Below are 22,500 nucleotides of genomic sequence, written 5' to 3' on the forward strand. Positions count from 1 at the left end.
ACGATATCGTTCCCCATCTAAGTGGAAATTCTACCGTATTTTTTACTTTACCATGACCATTAGTTTCAAAAAATTTAGAAATATAGTAGAGAATGCAAAAATTTGAGGCAGTTTGTGTTGATAATGTAACATTATAAGCATATAAATGATAATGAAGAAATATTCTCGACGTTATATAAAAAGCAATAATTACATCAATACTATAATGTTCATGAGCAAGTAAAATACAAAATATACCAGTAAAATTTAAAATATAAGTGATTATATGAAGTAAGCAGAAACTGTTGCTTGTATATTCAATTATGGTAAAATTTAGTAGTGTTAAAGCTGTTGTATGTCCACTAAACATATAATCACCACACGTAACTATACCACCAATTGAAGATCCCATGTGAATAAAAATATTAATTGCTTCTTTTATTTTTTCACCAAAAGAAGGAAGTAACTATAAAAAATGATTAAGAAATTTGTAAAGTACAAACCATTGATCTACAATTAATATGAAGTCCTGGAACAGATAATGAAGTTACATACATTGTTATACAACGTAAAAAGTAAACTATTGAAGCAATTACTAAAAATCTTCTCATAATTATCATACGATGGTTATGAATAATTACTAGTACCAATAAAATAATAAATAAAATAAGAATACACCATTCTGCTGCTATAAAAGCTTTTGGAACATATGGAATGTTATCCAAAACAATATCTGGAAGAGATGGATATTTATCCATATCTAAAAATAAACAATAAAACAAGAAAAAAAATACCAACCTGGTACCTTTTCGTGAACCAATACCATTGTAAATGAAGTAAGAAAAAGTGTTAAAACAAAAATGATGAATGAAATCACCAATTTATATAGTGTAGTGAAAAAATTATCATTTTGAATCTGAACAGATAAATTTCCAGTATGGTAGAAACTAGTAACCGACATTCAAAGTAAAAAAAAATAATAGAAAATATTAATTCTTAACACGAAAATATTCATGAAAAATATTTTCCGCCTTTTTTTTCCTTTCCTAAAATTATGTTGCTTATTATACATGGTAAAAAAATCAAAGTTGTTTGTTTTTAAAACAAAATAGAATGTTCTGTTGTTTTCTTTTCTTATTAATATGTATTTTACATTTTTTGTTAGAGAAACAATTGCGTGATTATGAAAAACAAAATTTAAAAAAAAATTAAAGTTTAGTTTTTTGTTAGTTTTTGACAAATAATAAAGTTTATTTGATTTTAACAAATAAATAAAGTGCTAGAGAATTGTTGAATTAATAGTTTATTAGAAAAAAGTAGAATGTTATAACATAATCAAATGAATTTAATTATAAAATAAAAAAAAAACGATATGGTGAGGAAGATGTTAAAGTTGAGTTGAAGTTTATTAAAAAAACATGCAATTAGAATTATTTTAAGATCATATTCTACTTGGTAATATCATAATTTGTTTATTGTAAAAAGTATGAATAAAAGATTAACTTACATAGAAGAAATGTAAATTTTATTATTTTTTTATATTAAAAATTACTAGTAATTTTTAAATTCAAAATTTCGTTTATCTTGTTTTAAATATTTATGAATATCTGATAAACCATATTTTTTTTTTGTTTCTAAATATTTAGATTTTTTAGTCGTACCAAAAACACTAAAAGTAATGTCCTTTAAAACTCCTTCTCCAGAACTATCTGCTATTTCAATATTCCATATTCCTTCTGGATTTTCACCGAAAATTGCAACAGAATTGAATGCATAATTATTAATATGTGTACTATTATCAAGATTTCTTTCATAAATTAATTGAAGTTGTGTATTACTAGGACTGTTTAACCACAATTGAATACTTCCTCGTTTTACATTTTGTGTTGTTATTTTAAGTTGAATATATTCAGCAACAATAATTTTATTTCCAGTATCACTACACGCACTAAAATAAAAAGAACCTTGAAGGAGTGTGTTTTTTTCCCATTTTTGAGGTTCAAAATTTTGAAATTTAATTTGACATTCATTTAATCCTGGTACATGTTCCCATAATATTCCTTCAGTAACCATATCTTTAGCATTAGCTAAACCAAATCCAAAATATGGATTATGAAGAAATCCCGCTCCATTTATTATCCAATTGTTATTAGATTCTAAAATCATTGGTATTGGATTTGCTGTTAAAATAGTAATATATTTTAAATCTCTCCATGTTAGATTATTACGTGCTTCCAGGACTAAAGCAACAATGCCAGCAAATAATGGTGCTGAAGCAGAGGTTCCAACTGATTTTAAGTCACATTTATTAAATATACCTGTTGAAAGTAAACTTTCTTTTTCATCTCTTTCATATTTACTGTTAGAAAAAGTTGATATAAGTGCAGTAGAACATTTCTCACTATAACTGGGACGTTGAAATGAAGGCCCTACAGCTGATACTGGAAATGTAAAAACATGTGAAGCTAATCCATCCATAGTACAACTGTCATTTTTTATACCACCGTTGCCAGAAGCAAATATAAAGATAGATCCTTTTTTTTTTCTACCATACATAACACCATTACTAATTGCTTCTTCTACTAAAGAATGAACTGTTTCAAGAGTTTTTCCATCATCAGGTGGACCCCAACTTGAGCTAAAAATATCTGTTTTATTGACATTATAACTAAAAGCTTTTGATTCTTCCAATGAAGTTACTTCTCCACCCACTAAACGAATTGCACCAAATTTTGCTTCAAATGCAACTCCAACTCCACATATTGAATTATTTGCTTTCATTGCTATTAATCCAGCACAGTTAGTTCCATGATCATTAGATATTTTTGAATTTAAAGGTGGTCTTGGGTCATAATTATTTTCTACAAAGTTTATTGATACTTCAGGTAAGTAATTATCTATTAAATCTGGATGTCTGTAATCAACACCATCATCAATAATTGTAACAACAACATTTTTTCCAGTATATCCCATTTTCCAAACATCAGGAATTTGCATTCCATTATAATATTTTTTACTATTATTTTTTACTTTATTTAGATTATTATTTAAAATGTACCATTGTTTATGATATTCTATATCATTAAAGTCTGTTAATAATTGGTTAGTATTTGTTCTTGAGTTTAGTATTAAAATTTTTTCTAAAACAATTGTTCCATTATACTTAATTTTTGTTATATTTTTTAATATTTCAATATCTCTATATTGTAATGTTTTATTACTAATTTTAATATAATAATCAAATTTTAAAGTTTTAACATCATTATCAGTCAAATTTAGTGATTTTGCAAAAGTTTTAGCATTTTTAAGATTTTTAAAATATGCAATAATTACTTTTTTTCCATTAATTTCTACTTTGAAATTAAATAGAATAATTAATATAATAATTATTGTATTTAATGTTTTAATATTTATAAAAAAAATCATTATTAATGGTATAAAGTTTTATATCTCACATATTTATACAACAAATTTTTAAATATAATAATTACACAAATTTTTATGTTTCAATACCTTCAATATAAATTTTTTGTTGATTTTTTTTTGAAATTTTATATTTCTTTAATTCTTCATGGAGAGCAATAATTTGTTCAATGGATGAAAAATCATCAATATCAACACCATTTTCTGTAATAGATTGAACAAATCTTTTACCATATTTTAGTAAATCTACTTTATCTATAAGTTTATCTTTACTATTTTTTTGATTTATATAATTTTCAATATTTGGTAAATTATATTGTTTTTCATTTTCTCTATATTTGGGCATTTCTTTTGTACCATGAATGACAAAAGTTAAATTACTAACAAAACCTTCTGTTTCAAGATCCACAATGTGAACTTTCCATTCACCATTTGGATTTTCACCCCATGTTTGAACAGAAGTAAATGGCCAATTTTTAAAACCATTTGTAGAGTCATCAAGATGTCGTGGATGTAAAAGTTGAGTTTTTGTTCCTTTTGGACTTTCTAACCAAATAGCTAAATTACCTCTATATCGATTTTTTGCTTCAACTAATAATTGAACTTGTTCAATATATTTAACTTCATTTTTCATTCCTTTACAACCATCAACATAAAATTTTATATTTAATGATTTACTTGATGTTAACCATCTTTTTTCAAATTTTGGAAATACAATTGAACATGTAACCATAACAGGAATATGGGTCCAATTATTTGCCAATGTTACCATTCTTTTAGCATTTATTAATCCAAATCCAAATCTAGAATTAATTAAAAGACCTGCACCATTTTTTTGCCATCCTTCTGGAGAACTTTTAATTAAACCTGATGGTTCTGCTGTCCAAACAATAATATGTTGAATATCTCTCCATGTTAAAGAATTATTTGCTTCTAATGTTAATGCTATTATACCAGCAACTGTTGGTACAGATGCTGATGTTCCAGAATGATCAGTAGCACATTTATTATTTAAATCTGTTGTAGATATTAAATTTTCTGTTTTTGATCCAGATGAATATGCACTAACAAGAGTACTTGAACATTCCTCACCATACCATGGTGAATTGTTATTTTGTGTAACACCACTAACAGATATTGTATAAATACTTGCTGCATAACCATCACAATTACAATTATCTGAGTGTATTCCTCCATTACCAGAAGCCCAAACTAATATAGAACCTTTTTTTCCTCTACCATTATATACGGCACTTTTTAATGCTAATTGTGTTAAATATCCAGGTCCTTCAACAGTTCTTCCATCATCATTGGGGCCCCATGATGCTGCAAATATATCTATAATTTGATTTGCATATGTTATTGCTTCTGCTTCAACACGATCATTAACTTCACCATCTAACATTCTTATTCCTCCTACTTTTGAATTAAATGCAACACCTACACCACATTTTGTATTATTAGCAACCATTGCAATAATTCCAGCACATTTTGTTCCATGTTTATTAAAATCATCCATTCTAGGTAATGGATCATTATCATCATCATTAAAATCATATGATGCACGTGATTCATAATTTTGTCTTAAATCTTCATGATTATAATCAATTCCATCATCTAATATTGATATTACAATTCCTTTTCCAGAATATCCCATTTCCCATGCTTCTATTATTTGCATATCATAAAATAATTGAATTGATTCATTTTTTCTTTCTTCATCATATTGATGCTATAAAATTTTAAATATATTTAATAATAAATTTAACTTACTATTTGCCACTGATTTTTCCATAAAGGATCAATAAACATTGGAATAAATGATTTGTTTTGATAAAATTTATTTTCAATATCATTTGTTGAATTATTTAATGTATAATTAAATATTGAAATTAATTCTTTTTTATATCTTTTATAATTTTTTTGTATCTCAATCCATTCAATATTAGAATTTTTTTCAAGTTCTTTTATCAAATTTATTTTTCTTTTTAATCGATTATAATTTTTATTAATATTATATGCCATATTATTTTTTTCTTTAAGTACAAATATATCATTAAATCCTTTCATTTTTTTGACAATTTCAAATTGAGTATTTTTTATTATTTTAACCAAATTTTTTCTACCACCATGAATTTTAATAGCCCATTCTTTAGTTAAAATATTATAATCTATTTTATTAATATTGTTAATATTATTTTGTTGATAGATATATTTTCTATGAAATTCTTTTAATATTTTAAGTAATTCTTTTCTTAATCTTTCTTCTTCATCAATATTTTTTATATAATAATCATTCTCTATTATATTGATATAATTTTCCCCTTCTAGATTATTTATTAATTCATTTTCTTTTATTAATTGTTCATTAAAATTATTAAATTTATAATTACCATAATTGGTATTAACTAAGAAGGTAAGAATAATAAAAAATGATAAACAATTTATAGAAATATATATATATACACTTGAAAAAAAAGGAACTCGTGAATTTAGTAGAAATATCATGATTTATAATAAAATTAACTAAAAGTTATAAGTTAATTGTTGTTGATAGAAAATATTTTTTATTTTATTTTGATGATTGTAATAAAGAAATTTATGTTGATAAGTATAATAAATTTTATTAACAACGTTTCATTTAATAATAATTATTGTTTAATAATAAAGAAATCAAGAAAATAAAAAAAAAAAGTAATGTTTGTATAGTCTTGAGAACAAACCAAAATGAAGAAATATATATATAATATATAATTGACACCTTTTATCATTTTTTATTAATGATCAAATAATAACCGATTTTAAAGTGATAATCAAATCTAAAATAGTTTTAATCTTAAAGGATAAAAGTAATATTTGTTTATAAGAAGAGAAAATGAGAAGAAAGAATAATAATAATCTAATGATAAGAATTTTATTTCTTTCTTTATCATATTAAAATTGTGAATTGTTAAGTATAGTTGTAATCATAAAATTTTTATTTAGCAATTTCTTAAACATTTGTGTAAAAATTTTCTTTCATGTCATCAATTTCATATAATAACTCATCCGTGTTCTCCTCATTAGTATTTCTTTTTGCTCTCCAATGAATTCTTGCAGGTACAGTTAGTAAATAACCATGATCATAAATATAAATTCTTTTATCAAATGGATTATATGATATCATATTTGTATTTTGATACAAATTCACCCACTTAATATTTGGAGCTTTATATTTATCTCTATAAAAATCATAAGAAATAAATATTTCTGATTTAATATCAGTTGTATTTTTAACTAAATATAAAACTCCACAAACAACAAAACCATTTCCAACATCTGTATGATTAACCATTGTAAGATTCCATGTTTGATAAATTGTTAAATTTGAAATATCAACTTTAGATACGGATAAAAATGGTTCATCTTCATAATGAAACATAACCCATAAAGCATTCTCATCAACAGCCAAGTCAAAATAATTATTATGAAGATTAAAAAGATACTTAAATAATAATTAGAAATTTATTAACTATTACTTACATTTTTTTTACGAAATGATACATGATCACCCATAAATAATTCTTTATATCGTTTTGTTGCTATGTCATATTTAATAATTGAAGGATATCCAACTCTTTGATAATAAAAACTTCCATTAAAAAATGTAGGATTTGTACCAGAATAAACATATGGTAATATATGACTTTCTTCAATATTTTGCCTTCTTAAATCACTTTCAGATGTGTATTCATGTAATACATCACCTTGAAAATGTGGTGCTAACCATCTTTTGTCAGAATCTTTACCAGTCTTTGGATATGCATCTCTCATCCACGCACCATAAAATGTATTTGAGTGAGCATGAAAAACTGGACGACCAACTCCTTCTAAATAACAATGAGCTGTTGCTCCTTTAATATATGGTGTTTCTGTAACTTCTGGTTGGACAAACCAATCATCTGTTATATTTGTTAGACAAACACGCATGCATGATTCAACTTCTGTCATATTTTCAATCATCTAAATATTTTAAAATTATATAAAAAAAAATTAATAAAAACTTTTACATACACGTTCAACAATAATTGGTAAAGCCTTCTCAATAACATAAGGCATTTCTTGATCTTTAAATTTATCTCCAAAAATGTTATAATTAGGACATTTCATTTCTTCAATTTTTGGACATTGATCTTTTTTACTAGTCATTTCAAATTCTGTTGCTACTGTACATTTTGGACAAATAGCATTGTTACCTTTTTGGCCTGGTGGACCAGATGGACCAGGAGGTCCTGGAAGTCCAAACAGACCTTCCTTTCCAGGAGGACCAGGATTTCCTGGTGGTCCAGGTTTACCTTGTATACCAGGAGGACCTGGAGGCCCTCTTTCTGATCCATTTTCATCAACACAATACTCATGTAAATCCAAACATTTATCCATTAATTCATTCATCTTTAAATTTTAATGTTTACAACAAATTATTTTTTTTTTTTATCTTAACATTTATTTATAATTTTTTATTGAGGTTTAAACTAATGAAGAGTATGTTTACATACGTTATGATTTAAAAAAAAATATATATATATATAAATAATTTTTTTTTAGTTTAATCATACGTAAATAATAAAAATAAATTTTTTTTAAATTTTATATCAATTACAACTTACACGAATTTTTGACAATGATTGAAGCCACATTTCAGATTTGGTTAAATTATAATTTTGATTATCTGGATCAATTGAAACTATTGGATCAATATTACTATTGTCAATTATTTCTTTTTTTATTCTTTTATTCCAAGTTTCTTGTAGTTTTATTTTTTTAAAATGTTGTATTTTCATTGCTGTAAAAAGTAGACGATTTTCAAGATTATTCAATTCATAATATGAATGTAAAAATAAAATTATTGATATAGAAAATATAAATAATTGGAAATATTCCAGATGTTTTAAAAATTTTTTTCTATTATTTTCAAGAAATTCATTAACATCTTCAATATCAGTTTTTTGACCGCTATCAGAAATTATTGTATTCATAATTTTAGTAACAATAATTTTATCAAAATTGTTTTCATCTACTTTTCTTCATAGTAATAATATATTCAAATTCAATATTGTTTATATAAAAAATAAATAAACTATATTTTATTATATAAATATATCAATCCAATGAAACTTTACACTTTTGATTAATTTATTTTAAACACAAATTTAATTAAAAATTCTTATAAAATTTTTCATATTATTATTTTTAAATAATGCTATTTGAGATATAGCTAAAATCTATGTTGTTGATGTTTCTTTCTTTAAATCAATAAGAAAAAATAAGTTAAAGTGTATATATATTTATTTTTAATACAAATCTTTTAATTTTATAAATAGTTCTTCTTAATATAATTTGTTTGTTTACAAAAATTAAATTAAATAAAATTTTATAAACAAAGTAATTTGAAAAATAGAAATATTAAACCATATAAAAAAATATGTTATATATTTTGTTTAATAAAGTGTTACTAATTTTTCAATCTGGTTTAAAATATTCAATATAAATGACAAAAGACAGTACTCAAAATAATAATTATATTGTTAAATTAAAGCTTGTTGTATCATTGAAATTTTCTTTAGATTTTATCTTTCAAGTACTCCAAATCATTGAATAAATTTTTAGATTTCTAAGTCTATTTACATTAAAAATCATCGTTGATGAAAAATAAATGTGTTACTTATTTGTGTAATTTAAAAAAAAAAATTTTTTTTTTTTAATAAATATATAAACAATTTTACTAATTGGTATTGATATATATAAAAAAAAGCTAGAAAGAATTTTTTCATATCTACACTTTTTTATTGTTTTATTAGTTTACTATAAGAAAAGGGAAAAGTTTTTTATACTAGAAACAATTACTTTGAAAATAATACTTACACTTCAATATAGTGGGGGCGATTTTAACTGACAATAAATATAATTATTATAATTTTTTTTAAAACATATGATAAAATTTTTCTTAAAACATATTCTATCTCTATACATTTAAATTTTGAAAGTAATAGATTGATTGTAAGATGAAAATGATAGAAAATAATTTGAAACAAACATACTATGTATTATTAGTAAAGAATAATCTTTTCTATTATATTTTATATAAGAAATAGAAAATTGCCATTGATCTGATTAAATTCATTGTTAAAATTTGTGTGTCTATATTTACTTAACACTCTCTCCGATTTATCAAACTTTTTCTAATTTAAAAAAAAAAATAATATAACATTATTTTGTAATAATTTTAAGTAAAGAATGAAAAAGTTTTATGTTCTTATCAATTACACGGCAAAAATAATAAAAAAAAATGTATGTATGTATGTTAATTGATAAAGTGATATATAAATAAATATCTCGTGTACCAGGCAAATGTTTATTGTGCCATTGAGAAATAATGCATTATAATATTCTTAGTATCAAAAGTTTATATATTTTCTATTTCTTGTAAAGATCAAAAATTTTAAATGTTATGTTGTTTAAATAATTTCACCATTTACTGGAGATCCAGAGATGATTTGATAAAAATATTATTATATGTTTGTAATAAGTAGTAAGCCAGCAGGCTTTAATATTTTACTGGTAACTTTATTAATCATTAACATTTTCTTTACCATCCTCCAGATACTTTTCATTACCTGTCCCTCTTTTTCGCCTACTCTAAAGAAAGTATATCCTAATTCCAGTTATTAGTGATGATCACACATACAACATTATTATTTTCTATAAATCTTTATCTATTCCTCATGGCACTCACATTTAGTTTATCGGGATCTCTGTATATACTATACCTATAGTCTCATTTACCTATTCAATGAAAAAATTTTCCTTATCATTTCTCTTCCTTTATATCTTTTTCATTTTTCATATTTATTCCTATTATATTTGACGTCTCTAACGCCTCTCTCGTTATTCACAAAACACCCTTTCTAATTTGATCTTACTTTAACGCGATATATCCAACCCGCTAACGACTTTATCAGTAGATTCTTCCTACCCCTGTCGACCACTACTTGTAGTTATTACTCGAGACTTATTTTTGTTCTATTAGCTTAAGACACTCGAGAGAGAGAATGTCCTCTAATCTTTATAAAAGTCCTTCTATGGCCAATGCCAATATTTACAAATCACCTTCTGTATCAGCTTTTGCTGGAGGTGCTGCTGCTTTTGGAAATCTTTCTGTTGCTGATCTCGGATCTTTAACTAGACTTGAGGTATGCTTTATTTTATACATTATTTTATTATTTTAACTATTATTCAATATTTTTATCTATAAAATTTTATATAATTTTTTAGGACAAGATCCGTCTTCTTCAAGAAGATCTTGAATCTGAAAGAGAACTTCGTAATAGAGTAAGTAATAGTATATTTTATATTAAAAATTTCTATCTTATTATTATTAGATTGAGAGAGAACGTGCTGATCTTTCTGTCCAACTTATTGCTTTAACTGACCGTCTTGAAGATGCTGAAGGAACAACCGACTCACAAATCGAATCCAACCGCAAGCGAGAAGCTGAATTATCAAAACTTCGTAAACTTCTCGAAGAATCACAAATCGAATCTGAAGATGCTATTAATTGCCTTCGTAAGAAACACCAAGACAGTCTTCTTGACTATCAAGATCAAATTGAACAATTACAAAAGAAAAATAGTAAAATTGATCGTGAAAGACAACGTCTTCAACATGAAGTTATTGAACTTACTTCTACTATTGATCAAGTTCAAAAAGATAAGGTACGTTTCATAAAGATATATATATATATAAAACAAAATTTTATCTAGTTTTTATTTTAAATTTTTATCATGCTATAAGCTTGATTATTTTATTACTTTTTATTAATTAAACAAACACAATATTATTTATAAAGTAATATATTTAATATATAATACAAGTAGTCACATTAACTAAATATTATTTTATCTTTACCAATTCAGATCTTATTTCCAAGAAATTACTTTATCTTTATATATCCCTTGTTCTTAAAATTGTTGACAAGTTGTTGATGAGCAATAAGATGACGACTTGCATTGAAAATTAAATAAATGTTGAACGTTGATACTTTTTCTACGCACTATATAATATATATTTGTAAAAAAGTAAAAAAAAATTTTTAAAAAATAAAATGTTCGTTTACAAAGATTATAAATATTAAATTTTCTTTTTTTTTTTTCATTATATGACTCATTGTTGAAAAAAAAATTTTTTTTAATAAGTTATATTTCCGTATCATAAGTTATCTTTATTTGAGTTTAATAAATTTACCACTTTTTTCATATTTATTTAAAACATTAATTAGAGAGACTTTTAATATTTACACAAACTAACTAAATTGATAATAAATTAACTTTGTCAGTTAAATTTTACATTCCCATTAAATCTTATTATAAAATTGTTTTCTCTATTATATTGCAGCCCACGATATTTAAGACGGCACAATATCTACAAATGTTTTTACTTTATCTGCCATTACCTAGAGCTTTAGTATTTCAAAATAAGTTTATAATATTTAAGAAAATAATCAAAAAGTTGTATATCTATTTGTATTTAGTTGTTGAGAAAATGATAAATAGGATCTATCTAGATTAAATAGAAAGATGAGATTTTAAGTAAGTTTACTTGAAAGAAATTCTTTTAACTCAACAATGATCACTTTTTATTGGCAGCTGTTAATTTTTAAAAGTTACTTAATTATTTTTACAAAGAAATAAATTGATAAAATTTTAAGATATAAAAGATAATTTTATTTTTAAACATAAATAATTTTATATACAATTAATTAAATAATATATTTACATATATATAATTAAAATAATATTTTTAGCATATTGCTGAAAAAGCTGCCGAACGTTTTGAAGCACAAGCTAACGATCTTAGCAACAAAGTTGAAGATTTGAATAAACATGTTAATGATCTTGCTAATCAACGTCAAAGGCTTCAAGCTGAAAATAATGATTTATTAAAGGAAGTTCATGATCAAAAAGTTCAACTTGATAATCTTCAACATGTTAAATACCAACTTGCTCAACAACTTGAAGAAGCTAGACGTCGTCTTGAAGATGCTGAACGTGAACGTTCACAAATGCAAGCTCAACTTCATCAAGTACAACTTGAACTTGATGCTGTACGTACAGCTCTTGATGAAGAATCAAGTGCCAGAACTGAAGCTGAACACAAACTTTCTCTTGCCAATACTGAAATCACACAATGGAAAAGCAAATTTGATGCTGAAGTTGCTCTTCATCATGAAGAAGTTGAAGATCTCCGTAAAAAGATGCTTCAAAAACAAGCTGAATATGAAGAACAAATTGAACTTATGCTTCAAAAGATTTCTCAATTAGAAAAGGCCAAGAGTAGACTCCAATCTGAAGTTGAAGTTTTGATTGTCGATTTAGAAAAGGCACAAAATACTATTGCTATTTTGGAACGTGCTAAAGAACAACTTGAAAGAACTGTTAACGAACTTAAGATACGTATTGATGAACTTAGTGCTGAACTTGAAGCAGCTCAACGTGAACTTCGTGCATGCCAAGCTGAACTTCAAAAAATGAAACACCTTTACGAAAAAGCCGTCGAACAAAAAGAAGCCCTTGCTCGTGAAAACAAAAAACTTCATGATGATCTTCATGAAGCTAAGGAAGCTCTTGCCGATGCTAACAGAAAACTTCACGAACTTGATCTTGAAAACGCTAGACTTGCTGGAGAAATTCGTGAACTTCAAACAGCTCTTAAAGAATCAGATGCTGCTAGACGTGATGCTGAATCCCGTGCTCAACGTCTTCAAGCTGAACTTCAACAACTTAGAATTGAAATGGAAAGAAGACTTCAAGAAAAAGAAGAAGAAATGGAATCTCTTCGTAAGAATCTTCAATTTGAGATTGATAGACTTGCCGCTGCCCTTGCTGATGCTGAAGCTAGAATGAAGGCAGAAATTTCAAGACTCAAGAAGAAATACCAAGCTGAAATTGCTGAACTTGAAATGACTGTTGATAATCTTAATCGTGCTAATATTGAAGCTCAAAAAACAATTAAAAAACAATCAGAACAACTTAAAGTTCTCCAAGCTAATTTGGAAGATTCTCAAAGACAACTCCAACAAACATTGGATGCCTATGCTCTTGCTCAACGTAAAATTTCTACTCTTTCTGCAGAACTTGAAGAAGTTAAGAACGCTTTGGATAATGCTATCCGTGCTCGCAAGCAAGCTGAAAATGATCTTGAAGAAGCTAATGGACGTATCAATGACCTTCAATCTATCAATAATAATCTTACTGCTATTAAAAATAAACTTGAAACTGAACTTTCCACTGCACAAGCTGATCTTGATGAAGCTACTAAAGAACTTCATGCCGCTGATGAGCGTTGCTCTAGAGCTCTTGCTGATGCAGCACGTGCCCTTGAACAACTCCATGAGGAACAAGAACATTCTATGAAGATTGATGCTTTAAGAAAATCATTAGAAGAACAAGTTAAACAACTCCAAGTACAAATTCAAGAAGCTGAAGCTGCTGCTTTATTAGGAGGAAAGAGAGTTATTGCTAAATTAGAAACTAGAATTAGAGATTTGGAAACTGCTTTAGATGAAGAAACTAGAAGACATAAAGAAACTCAAAATGCTCTTAGAAAGAAAGACAGAAGAATTAAAGAGGTTCAAATGCAAGTTGATGAAGAACACAAAAACTTTGTTATGGCACAAGATACTGCAGACAGACTTCTTGAAAAACTTAATATCCAAAAGAGACAACTTGGAGAAGCAGTATGTTTTAATATTTTATCTTTTTAGATTTAAAAATTTTTTTTAGGAATCAATAACAATGCAAAATCTTCAACGTGTTCGTAGATACCAACGTGAACTTGAAGATGCTGAAGGACGTGCGGATCAAGCTGAATCTTCATTACATCTTCTTCGTGCTAAATCACGTACTACAGTAGTTGGAGGAAAGGCAAACGCCTCAAAAGTTTACGTTCTTGAAGATGATTTTTAAGAAAGATACTTGAAAAATCTTATCAAAATATATATTCATTATAAAATATGTTTTTTTTATATTTTTTTAACTTTATACAAAACCTGTTTTGCCGCCAGTGGCTGAATTTTTGAAATGAAACATAACTCCATTTAATAGTACCATGGTTGCAGACAACGACATTTGATAATATTAAAATTTTAATTTTTAATACTTGTCAGTTTTTATATACTTTTATTGAAATGTTAAATAGTATATTGAAAATTTTTATTATCTACATTTTATAACACAATTATTTTTTTTTTTGATTTAAAAACAGATTAGTCATCAAATAGAGACAAAATATTTAAAAATTAACAATATTTGTAGATGACTTTATCAAAATTGTTGTTTCATTTGTATAGTAGTATAAAATCTTTGAAAATTTAGTTAAATATTTTTAGAAATCATACAAGAAATTATCTAAATTTTTCTTACTAAATTTCAATTATTTTTTACATAAAATACTTTGATTTATTTAAATTTAAGAAAAATACTCTAATTGATCCTTTCAAATCAAAGGAAGATGATTTTTTTTCTCAAAATTAAATGTTATCATAATTCATCAGTAGTTTTGTTTTGTAGCCATTTTATACATTTACTTTTCAAAATAAAAATATAATAAGAACATGTAACTTTAAAATAATTTTTATTTAACTTTTTTTATCAAATAGTTTAATTAACTTTTTTGAATAATTTATGTCAAAATGTTAGTATACATTTTATAGAGTTTGAGTAATTAAAAATTACAATTATTGAAACAAAAATATAATATATAGCTACAAACTTTTCTATTACCATCTATTTTTCTTAAACAAATTGATTAATATTATTTTCATTGTTGTGTGGTTTATTTGAGTTGAGATATTAAAAAATCTGGAAACAAATTATTTTACTATTAAAATTTACAGTAAGCTTGTAAATTATGATTTTATAAAAGTAAGTTGTATAATTTACATATAAAATATATTAATAAAATTTAAAACTAATTAATTTTATTAAAAAAAATAGTCTAAATTATGTGAAAATGAATTTCTTACAAATTTGCATAACTATTTTTTAAAAACTACTGTAAATAATTTTTATGAGAACATTAATTTTATTTTAAATCTGAAACTTTAGAAAATTATATTTTTTAAATAAATTGTTGATTGTATATAAAAGTTTTCATCAACACTTTAATCTTCATATGATAATTTTTTTAAAGTCAAAAATAAAATTATTATTCAAAAATGGTAAAAATTGATAATAATTTTTTGTTTTCACCAAAATATTTTAAATAGGATTAAAAATTATTGTTTTTTTCTTTCTTTATATATATTACAAAAAAGTTTTTATTTTGCTCTATTTTAAATTTCTTATATATATTGGTTGACATTGTTTATTGGTAAATTTCAGCTGAGATATTTTAATGTAATGATAATAAATATTTTAGAAAAATGTTTTATCTTTGGTTGTATTATACTTAAAAATAAAGATAAAAATAAGAAATGTTTTTCAATCAATTTTCAATCAGTTTCTATATAGAATCTATTTTCAAAACATTGTTTAATTTTTATTCATCTTTGAGGTATAATAAAAATGACAAAAGAATTAGTTTAAAAAATCATTAGAAATTGTATCTCAAGAATAATTAAGAACAACTTTTTTTTTCAACGTGAACTATACTTAAAACTTTGAAAGAAGTCTGGCACACAAAATTTCATGCTTCTACAGACATTTTGATTTGAGTTATAAACACATACTTGAAACATATTTTAAAATATTTTTTACTATATCTTAAGATGGAAATATTCTTTATAAAGGAGACTATATTTATTGATTTTTCTACAAAACATTAATCTTATATAACTTATTTTAAAACATTTTGTTATATCGTAAAAAGATAATTTTTTTTTAGAAAATTCTTCTCTTTCTTGCTTTTAATTTTATATTAATACAACTTCTAAAACTTTCTTTTTAACATAACTATGATTATACTATAATTTCATTATTTTTTCAATGAATATCGTATGAATATACTTTTGTTCTTATATTGAAAAAAAAAATTTGAAAAAACATCACATTTTATTTTTTTATTCAAGTAGAAAAGAAACAGGAATCATATGAAAATTTGAAACAGATAAACTTTAATAAGTAGGAAAATCAAATCATGAAATTGATGATAAATTGGTAGATAATTTAAATTTAATAGTTATACAAGAAATTTAAACAATTGAACAAACTTCATTTTAATTCAAAAATATATTGTCTAATTACAAAAAAAAAAATATTTAACAATAAACATGTAATTTAATCACTAGCCTTTTAATAACTTTTTTTTAATAGATTTTAACAATATTTAACTTATAATATTATAAAAGAAATTTTTCTCAAATTGCATTCTTGTAAGTTTTATTTACCTATTACATATTTAATATGGGAAACTAGTGTTTTATTAAAATGTTTAGTTAAAATAACTTTGAAATACTTTTAAATTCTTTTGAAATTTAAATTATATCATATATATTTTCAATTTAATGTATAATTTTTACATTTAAAATAAATGTTTTTAAAAATAATTTTAATATATAGGTTAATGAAAATCTTTATAAATAAAATATATTTTAATTATTAGAATAAAATCAAAGTGTTAATTAAAATGAAAAATAATAAATTTATTTTGTTACTATAATAAGTTAAAAATAATATTATATAGTTTGTGAATCATATAATCTTAATAATTAAATAATTACCATCTATATTTTTATTTCAATTTTATAAAAAAAAAGTCGACTTTATAAGTACTTATTATTTATAACAAATCAAATTGATTTTTTTTTAAGTATATAGGTTTGAATAAAAATTTCATATAATTACAAATATCTATATTCTATTAAAATCTATGAAAAAAAAATATCTTGACATAACAAAAAATTAATTTTTATAATTTGATTAAAGGTTATCAGCTTCACATATACATCATAGTTTGACATTTCTTAGATTATATTTTAACATATTTCTAATTATTTATTTTTTTCAAAATGATTATAATGTTAAAATTTATAATTACAAAATATTAACACCTGTTCTTATTGCCAGAACAAAATCTATTATATAAATAACAAGATTGATGAAACAAAGAATCTTAAAATTTTATAATTATAATAATGAAATTTTTTAAACTTACATCAGCAATTATCCACTCTGCTCTATGGCACACTATATCAATTTGTTTTCCATAAGGTGGGTAACAGGCTGCAAAATAAGCTTCAAGAAAAGATGTAACTAAATATAATAATATTGCAAATCCACTTATTGCTACATCCTAAATTTAAAAAAAAAATAAATTAAAATATAAATAAATTAAAACATACAAATTGTCGCCAAAAATACTGCTTATTAGCTAAACATATTGTTAATAATAGGCACAAAGTACATATTGCAAAAACTGAAACAATTCCAACAACGGCACCTTGCCATTCAGTTCTTGTCATTATAACAAAATCATGAAATGAATAACCTGTAGATGGACCAATAACAAGACCTAATATAGCAGCACCTAATATAAGTTCAAAAATTTTTATAGTAATTCTAGCAAATAAGGGATATTTCTTACTGACAGCCTTCGGGTCTCTCTTACGATCATAAATTCCACCTCCATAAATAGATTGAGGATATTGTTGATGAGGTTGATAAATTTGTTGACCTCCATAACTTCCAGGATACATTGTAGTTGTATGAGCAGTTTGATAATTAGTATAATATGGAGTAACACGACGTAATGTTGGGTTGTTAGGTGATATTGGATTATATGGTGCAGCTGATGTAGCGCTTGGTGAAACTGGTCCAGTATTATTATAGTTAAAAATATTTGTACTTGGTGGTTTTGCTTGAAAATATTCTATAGGTTCCTATAATATGTATGATATATAAAAGTTATTATATATATATAATAATTAATATAAAGACAAGATTTTTTTTAAAAGAAGGAAGGAAGATTTAATATATTATGTAAAATAAAAATTGATATAATAAATAAATGTTTCAATATTATTTACATTACTATGTAAATAAGTTGATTCACTATATAAAACATGATTTTTATTCAAGTTGCTAATATATAACGGTCAAAATTGATTTTAAAAAATTTTGAAAAGAATATTTGTCTTTAAATATTATTAATTTTAACATTTATAACTAGTTATTTTATTTAAGGATTAGAAGTATTTTGATTAAACTTTACTCCTTATCGCATTAAAATATATTTATAAACTGTTAATAGAATAATTTAGTTATTTAATAATTATTATAAAAATTTTTTTTTTACCTACCTGTGAATATTTTATACCAGATGTTGTTCTAATTCTTTGATTATATGAATTATTTAATATTGTATTAGAAAGTCTTTTTTTTGGTTTACTTTGACTAGTATTGTATGTTGGAACATAATTTGATACATACCTATAATTTGTTAATAATGGTGGATCAGCTGAGTGTCCACGAACTTGAGTATGATTATTTTTTTGAACACTTGGATATGGATTATAAGAAGCATTATGAACTGATGTTGGTCTTGGTAACGTTCGTACTGGAGCCGTTCTAATAAAATTAAAGAAAGTTATTTAAAAAAAAATTTTTTTTTTGAAAACAAACCGTGATCGTCTATAGGGATGTAATAATGTTCCATTTTCTATATTACCACCACCAGTTGTTGGAGATGGTTGAGGATATTGTCTATAGGTTGTAGGTAATGTAACATCAGGATTATAAGAATATCCACCACCATAATCATATGAATATGCCTGATTATAATAAGCTGGACCATATTGATTTTCTAAATATCCATTTTGACCATACATTCCCCTATTTTGAGGAATTTTTTGTTGTTGATATTGTGAATTATAACCATTTTCATATATATTACTCATATAGTATTTAATATTTATAGGAATATCAGTATTGTTTTTATTTTTATATTCAGAAAATTTTCTAGTAATTTCTTTATCTTGAATAGTATTATTATTATCAAACTCTTCGTTAGATTTTTTTTTAAAATTTTTTTCAAATTTATCCTATAAAAAAAAAAAAATATTTATATATAAATACATAAAAATACTATTAATAAATATATAATATATGTTTATAAAAAGAATTTATATTACTTTTAATTATAAAAGGTTAAAGTATAAATATGTATAATATAAATTTGGGTAATACTTAAAAGTGTATATCTTAAAGATTATTTGTTAGGGATAATTCTTGAAATGTTTAACATAATAAGAGGTATAAGGAGTGGAATTTAATTGTGTAAAGGGATGGACAAATAAGATAATTATTTCTAAATAATAAGAAGTTGTATTTGTCTTATAATAATCTAACTTTTGTAGCTTGTTTGTTTTAACATAAATTATAATACCATTATTCATTCTTCAAAATTTCCTAATTCTTGTTGAAAAGTAATTAGTTTGTGTAAATGAAAAAGATATAGTTTAGTACATCATTTGGAATTTTTAAATGAATAATGTATATAATAGTTAAAATAAATCATCTATGTTAAAAGTATTTGATAGTATATATTTTATAAAATAGATGTTCAAGTTTAAAGTTATGTAATATATATTTTAAAATATATAGTTACTTTTTTTTTAAACTATAATTATTAAAAAAAAATTTTTTATGTAATTTAACAAATTTTATTCAAAAAAAAATTTTTAAATTTTTGTCAAAAAAAAAAAAAACATTTTAAATAATTAAATTTTTATTAAATATAATAAAAAGATAATTATTTTTTGGGAAGAGAGATAGAAAATAGTATAGTAAGAACAAAATCAAGTTTTAACAATTATTACTAAAATAAGTAATTTTAACAAAAGTGCTATGTTGAAAAGAAAATTATTCAAGTACATTTATTTTCTATTTATTAAAATCATAAATAACTCATCCCAATAAAGAAGAAAATTTTTGAAACAACAAAAGATTTGTCAAAGCTAAATGCTATATATTTTTATATATATTTTATGTTAAATAGAAATTTTAGTAATTTCGACAAAGATATTACAAGATGTTGAAGTGTTTAGACTAGTATTTTTATTTAAAATACTTGTAATTTATATCATTTTGTCAATCGAGAGTAATGAAGCTTTAAAGATATGGCGCATCAAAATAATTTAGGTATTTTTGTTTTTTTTTTTTATGTATAATATATATAATATCAACTTACAGTTTTATTTATATATGCATGTTGAAAATATTGCTGTTGAGCTTTTTTATATGCTTGAGCTGGAATGATTTTTATTGGACCAAGAATTGATGAATCTAACACCATTTAAAATTGAAAAAAAATAAAAAAATTTTTTTATAATAAATTTTAATTAGTTACAATTATAAATAATTTAAAGTGGCAATAGCCAAATGATTAAAATAATTTTTTTTTAATTGTATAATTTTTGAAGTCATATAGTTGTAATAATTATGAATAAAAGAAAATCTTTAAGAGAATTTAACCTAAATAAATTAAAAAAGTTTTATTTTATATTATATAATAAAATATTATATATTAATAATAAATATTTGAGTACTTAAAAATTAAAAATGTTTAAGGATATGAGAAATATAATTTTATAATAAATATAAAACAATAACATTATTTTTATTCTTATTTAACTTGTTTAAATATTATTAATATACTTATACGGTTGATTAATATTAAAGCATAATATTAGCTAGTACCATTATTTTAAGATTTAAATTTAAGTGTTATATATAGGATATTATTGTATAACACAAGTGTTCTTTAAGTAGATTTTTAAATATCAAAGTATCTATATAAAAATATAAGAAATAAATTTAGAATAAATATTAATAAAAATTTGTTAAAATTTTCATATTAATAGAAATAATATTTTATATAAATATTAAAAAATGTAATTATATATTTAAGTTTAATGCTTATAAATAATATTATAGGTGAAATTGATCTGAAATTTATCTATAATACATGTTTAACAATAGATATTTTAACTAAAGAATAAAATTTTGATAAGTAAAAGTTTTAAAAGATTGGTATAAACAATAGCGCGATTTAGTTAATGAAAGGTGAAAGTAAAAATTTTGGTTAGTTGATATTTTATTAAGATGATTTAAACAAAAATATGATACTAATATGAATTTTTTTATTAGACATATATTGATTTGAGTAATAACAAAAAAAAAAAAAATTTCATGAAAATATAAAATCGTTTTCTTAAATGAATATAAATATATATTAATGATAGATTTTAATTGTTATATATTATAAAATATTCATGAATATTCAAGATATAGAAAAAATATTTCATGCATAAATTTTTAAAATAGTTTTTAAACAATTATTTATTTACTTATACAATGTTTATGTTAACTAATAATTGCACGAATTTAATTATAAAAGTTTTGGATTATTTCCTACCCATCATACCATTATAATTAGATAGATCTCGAAACTTATATTTGAAGTGTCGAACAAATATTATTTTTATTATGATAAAAATTCTTAAAAGAAATATCTTAAAATTAATGTTAAATTTTTTTTTTATTTTTATAATTATTAAGTGTTTGATATAAAAAATAAATAAATAAATGATAAACACCTTAAGAAATTTAGTACATTTTGATAATTATCTTAAAATAATAATAATATATTTTTTAAATCACAAAACTTCTTAAATTCTTTCTATAAGAAGATACTATAAAATAAGTAAATGAAGAGCCATTATCATAATATAAAGGACTTTTAAAGATTAAATAGAAAGATATAAATAGATGATTACTTTTCACTCTTTTATCTTCAAATTTCTATTGTACTAAATCAAGTGGTAAGGAGTGATAAAATTTATTTCTTTTTTACCGCATTATAATACTAAATAAATCAATATTTTTAATACAATATAATCTATAAAATATTAAATTAATTTAATATAATTCAATAATATAACAGCTAATCAAATTAAAAATGTTAAAATTTTCTTGATAAAATAATAAAATAGATATATTTTACCATTTTGTACATCAAATTCTTTATTTATCTATTTAACTTATCTATTTACATTAATATACTCTA

At 23.0% G+C, this 22,500-nt stretch overlaps 6 protein-coding genes across 6 annotated transcripts; 1 reads left to right on the forward strand and 5 right to left on the reverse strand.

The window, feature by feature from the left end:
* Nucleotides 1-189: 189 nt before the first annotated feature.
* SRAE_2000026600 (Sphingomyelin synthase-related protein 1) lies at nucleotides 190-536 on the reverse strand (the record flags this gene model as incomplete). The annotated part of the gene is made up of 3 exons (XM_024651076.1): nucleotides 190-200; nucleotides 238-445; nucleotides 483-536. 3 exons carry the CDS (start codon nucleotides 534-536, stop codon nucleotides 190-192), a joined length of 273 nt encoding a protein of 90 aa, XP_024504789.1.
* A 994-nt stretch (nucleotides 537-1,530) lies between these two features.
* SRAE_2000026700 (Prohormone convertase 1) lies at nucleotides 1,531-2,976 on the reverse strand (the record flags this gene model as incomplete). Its single annotated transcript, XM_024651077.1, has 1 exon — nucleotides 1,531-2,976. One exon carries the CDS (start codon nucleotides 2,974-2,976, stop codon nucleotides 1,531-1,533), a length of 1,446 nt encoding a protein of 481 aa, XP_024504790.1.
* Nucleotides 2,977-3,478: 502 nt separating this feature from the next.
* On the reverse strand, nucleotides 3,479-5,472 carry SRAE_2000026800 (Prohormone convertase 1; the record flags this gene model as incomplete). The annotated part of the gene is made up of 2 exons (XM_024651078.1): nucleotides 3,479-5,134; nucleotides 5,176-5,472. 2 exons carry the CDS (start codon nucleotides 5,470-5,472, stop codon nucleotides 3,479-3,481), a joined length of 1,953 nt encoding a protein of 650 aa, XP_024504791.1.
* A 922-nt stretch (nucleotides 5,473-6,394) lies between these two features.
* SRAE_2000026900 (Gliomedin) lies at nucleotides 6,395-8,417 on the reverse strand (the record flags this gene model as incomplete). Its single annotated transcript, XM_024651079.1, has 4 exons — nucleotides 6,395-6,886; nucleotides 6,925-7,404; nucleotides 7,456-7,833; nucleotides 8,049-8,417. 4 exons carry the CDS (start codon nucleotides 8,415-8,417, stop codon nucleotides 6,395-6,397), a joined length of 1,719 nt encoding a protein of 572 aa, XP_024504792.1.
* A 2,073-nt stretch (nucleotides 8,418-10,490) lies between these two features.
* On the forward strand, nucleotides 10,491-14,402 carry SRAE_2000027000 (Paramyosin, long form; the record flags this gene model as incomplete). Its single annotated transcript, XM_024651080.1, has 5 exons — nucleotides 10,491-10,631; nucleotides 10,714-10,770; nucleotides 10,821-11,153; nucleotides 12,242-14,173; nucleotides 14,220-14,402. 5 exons carry the CDS (start codon nucleotides 10,491-10,493, stop codon nucleotides 14,400-14,402), a joined length of 2,646 nt encoding a protein of 881 aa, XP_024504793.1.
* Nucleotides 14,403-17,468: 3,066 nt separating this feature from the next.
* Nucleotides 17,469-20,727, reverse strand: SRAE_2000027100 (Hypothetical protein; the record flags this gene model as incomplete). Its single annotated transcript, XM_024651081.1, has 7 exons — nucleotides 17,469-17,546; nucleotides 17,590-17,727; nucleotides 17,777-17,961; nucleotides 18,019-18,313; nucleotides 18,734-19,001; nucleotides 19,056-19,474; nucleotides 20,623-20,727. 7 exons carry the CDS (start codon nucleotides 20,725-20,727, stop codon nucleotides 17,469-17,471), a joined length of 1,488 nt encoding a protein of 495 aa, XP_024504794.1.
* Nucleotides 20,728-22,500: the final 1,773 nt, after the last annotated feature.

This window comes from Strongyloides ratti, assembly GCF_001040885.1.
Source record: "Strongyloides ratti genome assembly S_ratti_ED321, chromosome : 2".
NCBI classification, from domain to species: Eukaryota; Metazoa; Nematoda; class Chromadorea; order Rhabditida; family Strongyloididae; genus Strongyloides; species Strongyloides ratti.